This window comes from Canis lupus, chromosome 7 (assembly GCF_003254725.2).
Source record: "Canis lupus dingo isolate Sandy chromosome 7, ASM325472v2, whole genome shotgun sequence".
Taxonomy (NCBI): domain Eukaryota; kingdom Metazoa; phylum Chordata; class Mammalia; order Carnivora; family Canidae; genus Canis; species Canis lupus.
The window spans coordinates 26,094,122-26,107,167 of NC_064249.1; the positions used below are offsets into that span (position 1 = coordinate 26,094,122).

At 33.3% G+C, this 13,046-nt stretch overlaps 1 protein-coding gene across 6 annotated transcripts in view; it reads right to left on the minus strand.

Moving 5' to 3' along the window:
• Positions 1-13,046, minus strand: part of SUCO (SUN domain containing ossification factor) — an 87,909-nt gene that overhangs the window by 39,002 nt on the left and 35,861 nt on the right. For all 6 annotated transcript variants that reach the window (XR_003129168.3, XR_003129169.3, XM_049112286.1 and 3 more), the window contains exons 7-9: positions 9,856-9,979; positions 8,901-9,025; positions 7,782-7,849 (exon numbers count right to left, since the gene is read on the minus strand). Coding sequence is in view for 4 of the 6 variants with exons in the window: in XM_049112286.1 (XP_048968243.1) it covers positions 7,782-7,849; positions 8,901-9,025; positions 9,856-9,979 (317 nt within the window). In the remaining 2 variants the exon portion in view is untranslated. The remainder of the gene's footprint in view (positions 1-7,781; positions 7,850-8,900; positions 9,026-9,855; positions 9,980-13,046) is intronic.

The window sequence follows — 13,046 nt, forward strand, 5'->3', positions numbered from 1 at the left end:
ATTTCTTTCAGAAAATTCCTGTCTTGTCATTTTGTCTTGGTTTCTATCTTTTGCATATTATGAAAGCTTGTAATGTTTCCTGTTCCTGAGAGTAATGCAATATTAAAAAGGGGTCATACGCTGTCCAGAGCATTGCACTTCAGGAAGTGTTTCAGGTATATGCTACACACACTCTGCTTTCTTTTGGCTGCTCTTTCCCACAGGTCAGTCCTCTACAGAGTTCCTTCTTGTTTGCAGTGGGGAGTGCTTGGACCTTTAACTAGGTGTGCTTTGATCTGTTAAAATAAGTCTGATTAAAACAAAATTATCTAAACAGAAAAATGGAGAGGGAAGAATGAATCCCTCCTACATATCATATAAAAAAATTCCACTGGGATCAAAAACCTAAACATGGATAGCATAAGTTAAAAATTTAAGGTATCTTTTTTTTTAATGTCAGAGATCTGACATCCAAAAAATCCAAAATTATGACAGGTAAGTTCAGCTACATTGTTTATTCAGTTCTACACTACTCCCTGATTTACAATGTACTTTTATCATAAACTTTGCCTCTAAGCATGCATTTGTTCTGTACTCCCTGTTCATTCTACTGATCAGTTTATCACCACCTACAGTAACATCTCATTTTCTTTAGCTTTATGGATCTTAGTATCGGGTGGGGCAAGTTTTTGCATCATATTCTTCAGGACCATCTTAGCTGTTCTTCTGCTTCTGCTTTTTTCTTATTAATCTTAGACTTATATATTCTGTTGAATTCCCCAAATATCATGTCAAATTTTCTTTGGAATTTTACTGAATCTCCAGATGACTCAGATATTGAGTTTTCTTTTCTATATATAGGACATATCCTTCTTTGTCTTTTAATGTCTTTCAGTAGATTATTATTTTTTAAAATTTTCAGGAAAGTATTGTATATCTTATTAAATTCATTTCTGGGTGGCTATTTATTTGCTGCAATTGTAAACTCATTTTTAAAAATTACATTTTATTGGGGCACCTGGATGGCTCAGCTGGTTAAGCAGGTTGGCTCTTGATTTCAGTTCAGGTCATGATCTCAAGAGTTATAGGATCTAACCCGATGCTGAGCTCTGTGCTAAATGGGCAGTCTGCTTGAGAATGTTATCTGTCTGTCCATCCCCCTGCTCCCATGTGACCCCCCCCCTCAAATAAATTAATTTTTAAAAATAGTAGCTGGACTTGAAAAAAGGATAGAAGACACCAGAAAAACACTTGCTGCAGAGATAAAAGACCTAAAAATTAGTTGGGCTGAAAAAAAAAAAATGCTACAACTGAGATGCTGCAAAACTGACTAGATATAATCACAACAAGGATGGAAGAAGCAGAGGAATGAATAGGTGATACAGAAGATAAAATTATGGAAAATAATGAAGCTGAAAACAAAGAAAGGAAACTAGTAGATCATGAATAGAGACTTAGGGAACTCAGTGATTCCATAAAGCACAATAATATCTGTATCATAGGAGTCCCAGAAGAAGAAAAGTGGGGAAAAGGGGGCAGAAGGTTTATTTGAAGAAATTATAGCTCAGAACTTTCCTAATATGGGGAAAGGCATTCAAGTCCAAGAGGCACAGAGAACTGCCTTCAAAATCAACAGAAACAGGTTAACATCAAGATATAACATAGTGAAACTTGCAAAACACAAAGATAAAGAGAGAATTCTGAAAGCAGCTAGGAACAAAAGGTCCTTAACCTACAGTGGTAGACACATAAGGTTAGGAGAAGACCTGTCCATAGAAACTTGCCAGTTTATAGAGAGTGGCATGATATATCCAACATGCTAAATGGGAAGAATATGTAGCCAAGAATACTTTATCCAATAAGGCTGTCAATCAGAATAGAAGGAGAGATGAAGTTTCCAAGACAAGCAAAAACTAAAAGAGTTCATGAACCCTAAACCAGCTCTGCAGGAAATATTAAATGGGACCCTTTAAGCAGGAAAGGGAAACCAAGAGCAACAAAGACAGAGATAATCTACAGGAACAGTGACTTTACAGGTAATACGATGGCACTAAATTCAAAAAATTTCTCTGAATGTAAATAAACTAAATACTCCAATCAAAAGACAGGCTATCTGAATGGATTAAAAAAACAAAGGATGCCTGGGTAGCTCAGTGGTTGAGTGCCTGCCTCCAGGTCAGGGCATGATCCTGGGATTCCAGGATCAAGTCCTGCATCAGGGTCCCCCTGGGGAACCTGCTTCTCCCTCTGACCATGTCTCTGCTTTTCTCTGTGTGTCTCTCTGAATAAATAAAATCTTAAAACAAAAACAAAACAAGACCCCCATCAATATGCTGCTTACAAGAGACTTATTTTAGACCCATAGACACCTCCAGATTGGAAGTGATGGAGTAGAGAACCATCTATCATGCTGAGGGACATCAACAGAAAACTGGAATAGCCACACTTGTATCAGACAAGCTAGATTTTAAACCAAAGACTATAATAAGAGATGGAGAAGGATACTATATCGTAATAAAGACATCTATCCAACTAGAAGATCTAACACATATAAATATTTATGTCCCTAACTTGGGAGCAGCCACGTATATAAATAAATTAATACCAAATTTAAACTCATTGATAATAATACAATACTAGCAGGAGGTTTAACACCCCCAATTGCAGCAATGGACAGGTCATCTAAGCAGAAGATCAATAAGGAAACAAGGGCTTTTAATGACACACTGGACCAGATGACTTCACAGAGCATTTCATATGTTCAGTGCATTTCATTCTAAAGCAGTAGAATACACATTCTTCTCAAGTGCATATGGAACATTCTCCAGAACAGATCACATACGTAAACACACAGAGATAGAGACCATACCATACATATTTTCAGACCATACACTATGAAACTTAAAATCAACTACAAGAAAATATTTGGAAAGACCACCAATACATAGAAGTTAAAGAACATACTACTAAAAAATGAACAGGTTAACCTGGAAATTAATGAAAAAAATTTAAAAATACATGGAAGCAAATGGAAATAAAAACACGACAGTATGAAATCTTTGGGATACAGCAAAGGCTGTATCATAAGAGGGACGTATATGATACAGACTTTCCACAAGAGGCAAGAAAAGTCTCAAATACACATCTAACCTGACATCAAAAGGAGCTGGAAAAAGAACAGTAAATAAAACTGTTCTCAAAACCAGCAGAGGAAGGAAAATAATAAAGATTAGAGCAGAAATAAAGGATACAGAAATTTAAAGAGAGTAGAACAGAGCAACAAAACTAGGAGCTAGTTCTTTGAAAGAATTAACAAAATCGATAAACCCCTTGCCAAATTTATCAAAAAGAAAAAGAACCCAAATAAAATCACTAAAAAGAGGAGAAGATCACAACACCACTGAAATACAAACAATTATAAGAGAATATTATGAGCAATTACATGACAACAAATTGGGCAATCTAGAAGAAATGCATAAATTCCTAGAAACATGTAAAACTACAAAAACTGAAACAGGAAGAAATAGAAAACTTGAACAGACACATAACCAGAAAAGAAATTGAATCAGTAATCAAAATCTCCCAACAAACAAGAGTCTAGGGCCAGTCTGGTTTCCTAGGGGAATTCTACCAATCATTAAAGAATAGTTAATACCAATTCTGCTAAAACTGTTCCAAAAAAATAGAAATGGAAGGAAAACTTCCAAACTCATTCTACAAAGATGGCATTATCTTGACTCCAAAACCAGACAGAGATCCCACTAAAACCAGGAATTACAGACCAATATCCCTGATGAAAATTGTCAACAAGATACTAGCAAATCAAATCCAACAGTATATTAAAAGAATTATTCACCACGATCAAGTGGGATTTATTCCTGGGCTGCAGGGGTGGTTCAATATCCACAAATTAATCAACATCATACACTACATTAATAAAAGAAGGGATAAGAGCCATATGATCTTTTCAATAAATGCAGAAAAAGCATTTGACAAAATACAGCACCCTTTCTTGATAAAAACCCTCAATAAAGTATGGATAGACACCTCAACATTATAAAGGCCATATATGAAAATCCCACAGCTAATATCCTCCTCAATGGGGAAAAACAGAGCTTTTCCCCTAATGTCAGGAACATGACAGTGATGTCTACTCTCATCTCTGTTGTTCAACATAGTACTGGAAGTCCTAGAAAAAGCAATCAGACAACAAAAAGAAATAAAAGGCATCCAGATCAGCAAGGAAGAAGTCAAACTTTCACTCTTCAAAGAGGACATGATATTCCATGTAGAAAATCCAAAAGACTAAACCCCCAAAATTGCTAAAACTGATACATGAATTCAGCAAAGTCGCAGGATATAAAATCAAGGTACAGAAATCTGTTGAATTTCTATACACCAATAATGAAGCAGCAGCAGGAGAAATCAAGGAATCAATCCCATTTTGGTGCACCAAAACCCACAAGATACGTAAGAATCAACGTGACCAGAGGTGAAAGATCTGTACTCTGAAAACTATAGAACACTCATGAAGAAAACTGATGAGGACACAAAGAAATGGAAAAACATTAGATGCTCATGGATTGGAAGAACATATATTGTTAAAATATCTATACTACCCAAAGTAATCTACACAGTCAATGCAATTCCTATCAAAATAATAGCATTTTTCAGAGAGCTACAACAAACAATTCTAAAATTTGTATAGAACCAGAAAAGATCCCATATAGCCAAAGTAATATAGAAAAAGCAAAGCAAAGCAGGAAGCATCACAATTCCACACTTCAAATTGTATTACAAAGCTGTAATTATCAAGGCAGTTGGTACTGGCATAAAAACAGACACATAGATCAATAGTATAGAACAGAGAATCCAGAAATGGACCCACAACTATCAGGTCAACTTATCTTCAACAAAGCAGGAAAGAATATCCAATGAAAAAAAAAAGACAGTCTCTTCAACAAATGGTGCTGGGAAAACTGGACAGAGACATGCAGAAGAATGAAACTGGGCCACTTTCTTATACCATAGACAAAAATAAATTCCAAATGGATGAAAGACCTAAATTTGAGATAGGAAACCATCAAAATCCTAGAGAAAAACACAGCCAATAATCTCTTTGACCTCGGCCATAGTAACTTCTTCCTAAACATGTTACCAGAAGCAAGAAAAACAGCAAATCTGAACTATTGGCACTTCATCAAGATAAAAAGCTCCTGCAGGGCAAAGGAAACAATCAACAAAACTAAAAGGCAGCCTATGGAATGGGAAAAGATATTTGCAAGCAATGTAACAATAAAAGTTTAGTATCCAAAACCTATAAAGAACTTATCAAACTCAACACCCAAAAACCAAATTATCCAGTTAAGAAATGGGCAGAAGACATGAATAGACATTTTTCCAAAGAAGATATACAGATATGGCTAACAGACACATGAAAAGATGCTCAACATCACTCGGCATCAGGGAAATACAAATCAAAACCACAATGAGATACTACTTCATACCTGATGGAAAGCTAAAATAACAACACAGGAAACAACAGATGTTAGTGAAGAGAGAGAAAGGGGAACCCTCATGCACTGCTAGTGGGAATGCAAACTGGTGCAGCCACTCCGGAGAACAATATGGAAGTGCCTCAAAAAAGTTAAAAATAGAACTACCCTATGATCCAACAATTGTACTACTTGGTATTACCCATAGGATACAAAAATATAGATTTAAATAGGTATATGCACCCCGATGTTTATAGCAGCATTATCAACAAGAACCAAACTATGGAAAGAACCCAAGTATCTATTCAACTGATGAACAGATAAAGAAGATGTGGTGTGTGTGTACACACACACACACACACACACGAATACTACTCAGCTATCAAAAAGAATGAAATCTTGCCATCTGTAACAACACGGATGGAACTAGAACATATTATGCTAAATGAAATAAGTCAGTCAGAGAAAGACAAATACCGTTATGATTTCACTTATATGTGGAATTTAAGAAACAAAACAGATGAACATAGGGGAAGGGAAGGAAAAATAAGATAAAAACAGAAGGAGGCAAACTATAAGAGACTCTTAACTACAGAGAACAAAATTGCTGGAGGGGAGGTGTTTGGGGGGATGGACTAAATGGGTGATGGCCATTAAGAAGGGCACTTGTTATTAGCACTGGGTGTTATGTATAAGTGATGAATCACTAAAGTCTACCCCTAAAACCGATACTACACTATATGTTAACTTGAATTTAAATAAAAACAAGAATAGTGAAAAAAGTTTTGATGAAGATGACTCTACCAAATATTAAGACATAAAGCTACAGTGAGACTATGTGGTCTTAATATACCCTAGGGGGATTAACCTACTTAAATCAGGTGAAATCAATTAAACATGCTCTGAAGTCCAATTATACAATGAAAACACCTATGTAAATGAGCCAAGACTAAATAAATATGCAGTAAACACATAAATACATGCTGTTTGGTAGAAATGTTAAAATACAAATGCATAGCTATGACTACTTCATATAACTTCATCCCAGCATGTCTGTTTGAAATACAAAAATTTGGAGCATAAAAACTTGAGCTGTTACTGACTATAGAGGTGCCTACAAATAAAAAAAACAAACAAACAAACCTCAAAATAACAGTTTAATTACAATCTCAGATAATCATTTCCTCAATTCCAATTTATGACAGAAGGAAAAGTAGACTTTCAAATTATCCCTTAATTCCCTCAAGTAATTTGTGGTATTAATTTTCAAAATGAACCTAAATGTACCAAAAGGAAAGCCAAGAACAGAAAACATAAGCATTATCTTAAAAGAGTTTCTCCTCAGATTTAAAAAAAAAAAAAAATTCAATATATATATTTTTAGTAAATCAGTATGATGGTGGTGATTTATCTTAATTCTTTTTTGAACAGCGGCTTTGGAGCAATTAAATAATCTAATAAAATTGTTGGTATATCACCTATACCTTTGCCTATATTCTTAGTTATTGGCAGAATCACAGACCCAAGTAAGAGCCAAAATCCTTGGGAGATTTCCTAGATGACTCTCTCTACATCCAATTACTAACCAAGAGCTGCCAGTTTAATCTGCTATAAATATCTTTTATATCCCCCCTCTCTTCTATATCTAAACTGCCAATGCCTTAATTAAAGCAGGTTCCTAACTGGTTTCCGTAATCCCAGTTGCATTTTGTTGTAGGCCATCCTTTGAGGACGAGCCTTCTTAAAATACCAATGAGATCATGTCATTTTCTTTTTTTTTTTTTTTTTTTTTTTTTTAGATCATGTCATTTTCTTACTTAAAACAAACACTGCCCTCCACAGTATTTTAACAAACTTCAAAACATTTTAAGATAAATACAGCATTGGATGGCCTGGTAAACTAAACTATTGGTAAACTAAATTTGTCTCCTCTTTCACGATTATTCTAATTATACCTTTATTCTTATCCTAAAATAATTTCTTCAGGTTGCTTCTACTTATAGCTGCCCATAAGAAATACAATCCTTTTAGCACTGTCCCCACATCCTTACAGTTCCTGAATATCTCCGTCTCCCTCATTTGTGACTTCCTACAAATCCTTGAAGATTTAGCTCAGGAATTACTTCTTCTAGGAAAACTAAGAAAGTACAGTACAAGCCAGACCTAAATTAAGTACAATACAAGCACCTATCAATCATAAATACTTTTTAAGTGACTACATGAACAAATCAATCTAATCCTAACATAAAAGCTTAACAGAGGATGTACATACATAGAATGCACTGTATTAAATTTTATATTACTTACCAAATTTTAGTGCTGCAAGGATTCAACATATAAAGATCCATATTTTCTATAAGAATAGCAGATGTGCTCTATTTTAAAAAGGGGGAAGGGAATAAATTACTTAAGGAAAAACACTTCAACTCTAAAGATTTCTAGGATTTCTATATTTTTAGATCTTAAAATAGCAAGATTCTGAAATGCTCATTTGAGAAGAAGGTATAGGTATAAAAAGGCTAAAATTTACCAGTTATGTCTATAATGTAAAGTTAGCCTTATAATAAAATGTTTAAAATTAAATGTCTGTTACTATAAAGGAAAAATGATTTTTCTATTAGTATTTTCTTTTTAAAATTTCAAACAGGTTTTAAAAGTTAAAAGACAAGATGAATGCCCTTCAGTGAATGACGAAATAAACTGTGGCACATTGAGACAACAGAATATTACTCAGCGCTAAAAAGAAATGAGCTATCAAGCCATGGACAAAACTTAAACTCATATTACTAAATGAAAGAAGCCAATGTGAAAAGGCTACATACAATATGACTCCAACTACATGACATTCTGGAAAAGACAAAATTATGAAGATAGTAAAAAGATTGGTGGTTGCCAGGGGTTGAGGGGAGCGAGGGATGACTAGGTGGAGCACAGAGGATTTTTAGGGCAGTAGAACTACTCTGTATGATACAATAATGGGAGATACATGTCATTACACATTTGTCCCATAGACTATATGATAAGAGTGAACCCTAAGGTAGACTATGGACTTCAGGTGACAATGTGTCAATGTAAATGAATCAAATGTATCACTCTGGTGGGAAGTATATAGATAATGGAGGAGGCTAAACACATATTGGGGTAAGGGATGTGAGAGAAATCTCTGTACTTTTCTCTCAATTTTCTTGTGAACCTATAACTGCTCTAAAAAGAGTCTTTACCAAGTCTAAAAAAAGGTGCAATGTATCAACCAATATAACTAAGAATTCATACAAGAAAATATCTTTAAAAGCATAATCCTACATGTATTAGTAAATCAGAAAAAGAGCTAGCTCATGTTAAAATATAGTTTTCAGCAAACTGCTGCCTTTATTTAAAAAAGTTACTAGTGTCCCACATGTACAGAAGAATTTTACAGTTAAGTACCTTGGCTTCTGGATTAGCGGCCAAAATTTTGGCACCACATTCTACTGAGGCATAATTATTTCGATTTTTCTGTACTTTTTTTGTTGCATGTAGACCTCCATTAGAAGATGGATGCATTGACTGACCTGCAGACAAACCTTATTATAAATGTACATATATGATGACTATGATTTAAAATACCCCCAAAAATGATCTCAAACGCAATAGCTGACGTGTAGTGAAGAACAGGTTTTAATACTTAAGAGAACATTTTAAAAACCCATTAAAAAATTCAAAATGCTTTACCTCTTGGCTTTAAAATACCCCCCAAACCAAATTAACTCCAAAAATCCACAATACTTGAGTTATGTCTAAATAATACGAGTCTCAAAATGAAGCTTATCATGACAATCAAAATATTGTGCATACATATTTTATTAAGGATAGATGCTATCTTTCTATAACATTAAGAATTTTTAACTGAGATTTTCTTTCAAAAACAAAGGGCAATACCTTTGTCCAACTCTGTTTATAGTTTAAAGTTTCATGACTCAAAAGTTTCATTCATATCCCAGACAAGCCCCCACCAAAAACAAAAACAACAAAGTTTCCATGCAATTTTCCTCTTATAAATTGAAATGAAGATTACTGTTCTGTCTACTTTGTTTCATTTTTCCTCATTTAACAGTTTACAAGAATGGATTTTATTTTTTTGTTTGGTTTTTGTTTTAATTTTTTTCTTTTTTTTTTTAATTGGAGTTCAATTTACAAGAATGGATTTTAATTAAGATTAAAACTATGTAGTTATATACAGGTAAATCATGTATGTTGGTAATTACACATCTTAGTAACTTTCACCTTTAAAAAGTTTTCAAAAGTTTTATTTTATTTTACCAACTATGGAGAGAAATGAATATTTAAACCAGTCCCTAAAAAAGTAAAATAAATTTAACAAAGAATTACAATGCTTCCATACTTTTTTCTTTTTCTACTTCCATAACTTTCTTCTTCCATTCATCAAATGTTGGTATATCTTCTGGGTCTTTGGGACTTGTTACAGATGTGTGGTCAATTTCCCCTGGTTTTGTGTAATCAGAACTCTGAAAGAAATACAAAAGAATACAGAGAAAACAGATTAATAAATTGTAAAAGTACATACAAATGTTCCTGTAAAATTAAAGTCAAATTTTATAGTTGACAGAAAATATCTCAGAATAATGAAATGTAAAAAGTTTTGGTTTGCTTAAAAGGCGAGTTTCCCTTGAAATAATTGAAAATCTTCTACCTAAGCATCACAAGATGTATTCTTGTGGAAATCTACCTAAGCATCACAAGCACCATAGGATGTATTCCTTCACGTTAGCAATATAAGCATAGGTTGTTAAAAAAAAAAAAAAAAAAAAAAAAAAAAAACTCTGTATCATAAACAATTCCTTACATAAGTTAATAAATACTATAGTTGTAATGCATCCATCTTAAAATCTAAGCTAAAATAATATATGTTTATATATAATATATGCTTAAAGAAAGCTAATTTTAGATGACCATTCACATAAAAATTTAAGGTAGATTTAAAAACATAAAGAGTCTAAAGAAAAAGCTTTTTAAAGAAAGTAGAGAAAAATCTTCATATATAAAGGGATTTAACAACATGAAGAAATAATAGTTTAAAAAAAAAGACTGACACATTTCACTGGATTAAAATTTTAAAATTTAAATGTATTGAAAGACCATAAAATACATGGTACAACAGCCACAAGCTGAAAGAAGTATTTGCAATATATGCAACCTTTAATAAAGGATTACTAAAACTACAAAGACTACCTACAAATCAATAATGGAGAAAAGGAACAATAAATTCAGCAAAGAGAAAATGCAAAATGCTCAATCTCAGTAACAACCAGGGAATGCAAATGAACACCAGACATGCTAAATTAATTATACCAATCTGATGTACCCTCAAGTGTGGCATGTCTGTTGAACCATGGGAACATCTCTCAGACTGCTGAATGGAGTTCAAAATTTAGTAATATTAGGGGTACCTGGCAGGCTAATTCAGAAGAACATGCAACTCCCAATCTTGGGGTCCTGAGTTTTAGCCCCACACTGGGTACAGAGAGTACTTAAATAAATAAACTTAAAAACAATTTAGCAATAAAAGTAAACGTGCATACCCTGTGACCCAATTCCACTCTTATGTATAAATATGAGTGAAAACATGCACATGTGTCTAAGAAAGTACGTATGAAAATGATTATTACAGCACTGTTTGTAATATCAAAAAATCAGAAACAACCTAAATATCTACTAATTGAAGAACAGGCAAATTATGGTAGTGAAATATAACAGTATAAATAATGAACAGACAAATCTCAAAACAATGGTATGGAAAATGATACTTAAGAATGACATCATTTTATATTATGTCCAAATATACCAAATAATAGTATGTATTGTTTATAATAATGTAGTTTTGGGAAAAGTTTAAAAACACATTCTTACACACATACATATACACGCTGAATTTGACATAGGTGTTCTATCTGAAGAGGAGAGAAGAAATATAACTGGGGAAAGGCACACAATTTAATTTGTAATTTTTTCCCCATAATCTGAATACTGTATGCAAGTATGTTAATTCCATTGCTTATTTCTGTATTCCTAAAGCAATGCATAACATTTATTAAAATTTCCTTGAGAAGTATACATCTATTTAGATGACTTACTCTGGTAAATAGCACAAATCTCATATAGTGTACATATGCTATTTTTGTAGGGCACACTTTTAAGAATACTAATATTTGGGCAGCCCAGGTGACTCAGCGGTTTAGCGCCACCTTCAGCCCAGGGTGTGATCCTGGAGACCCGGGATCGAGTCCCGCGTCAGGCTACCTGCATGGAGTCTGCTTCTCCCTCTGCCAGCGTCTCTGCCTCTCTCTCTCTGTGTCTCTCATGAATAAATAAATAAATAAAATCTAAAAAAAAAAACAACAACTAATATTTGCTATATTAAAGTATACTTTTAAGGACTGATACTAGAATATTAGAATTACACTAATATACTAGTTTATTAGAATTACACAAACACAAAAACCCATAATCTTTCTCTAGAAAGACAGAAAACTGGCTCCCATACAACCTCCATCTTGGAGTGTTTTGCAGAACAGGCTAACAGACTAAATGAAGTATATGGCTATAAAAAAAAATACATAGCAGAATGTAAAGACCTAGCAAACCATTACTTTAAAAGTTAAATAAAAACCTAGTCTGAACATAATGGGAAAATAAGAAAAAAACATATTTATAAAAATTAACCTGAGTACTTAAGAATAAAGCCCAATACTAAAAGAAATACAAAAGTAGAGGAACATACTTATGCTCTTTGAGGCCCAGGCAAATAAATCACTATCACCTCTTAGCAACAAATAAGAAAACTAAACAATACAATAAAAATACTTGGTAAAGCACTGTTTCTAACTAAGTATGGCAAAGACTGTCTTACAGATTCTTGAGATAACAAGGATAACACAAAGATCTACCTGCATGAGAAAAAATACTCTCCAGTCACACAAACTTAACTGGAAACAATTATCCTGAACTGGACAATACATAAAACTACCAGATATTTCATTATGTGCTCATTATCTGATAATTTTTCCAGGATATTAATTTATTTAGGATCTAATTAATACAGTTAAAAATTACACCATTTTTGCCTATTAGCATAGACTCATCATCCATCTTTACATCCTAGGTTATGAAGACTAGTTTCAGTCCGCTAATGGTTAAGGAGAAAGAAAAACTAGGACAAAACTGGCTGCCATGCTTGAATTTCACATCTGATACTTAAATAGCTCCAAAGAAGGTATTTTTGTAATGTTTGCCTAATTTTATTTATGGCTGTGGACAACTGAACTATAATATATGTCTGATTTGGTTTCATTAAGAAAATTACTTCCTTCAAGATGGCGGACTACAAAATGTTGCTCCTGTAATTTTAAGAAGCATCATAAAAATAGCTGGTACAGTGATATTAAAGTCTCCAGAATGAAGTTTAGTTAGTTGTGAGTACATATTCACTGAAAATATATGAAAGGGAAGGTAGAGAACAGAAGATCCAAATTAAAAGGGAACAAATGTCTATAGTACTCAGTACTTTAAATTACT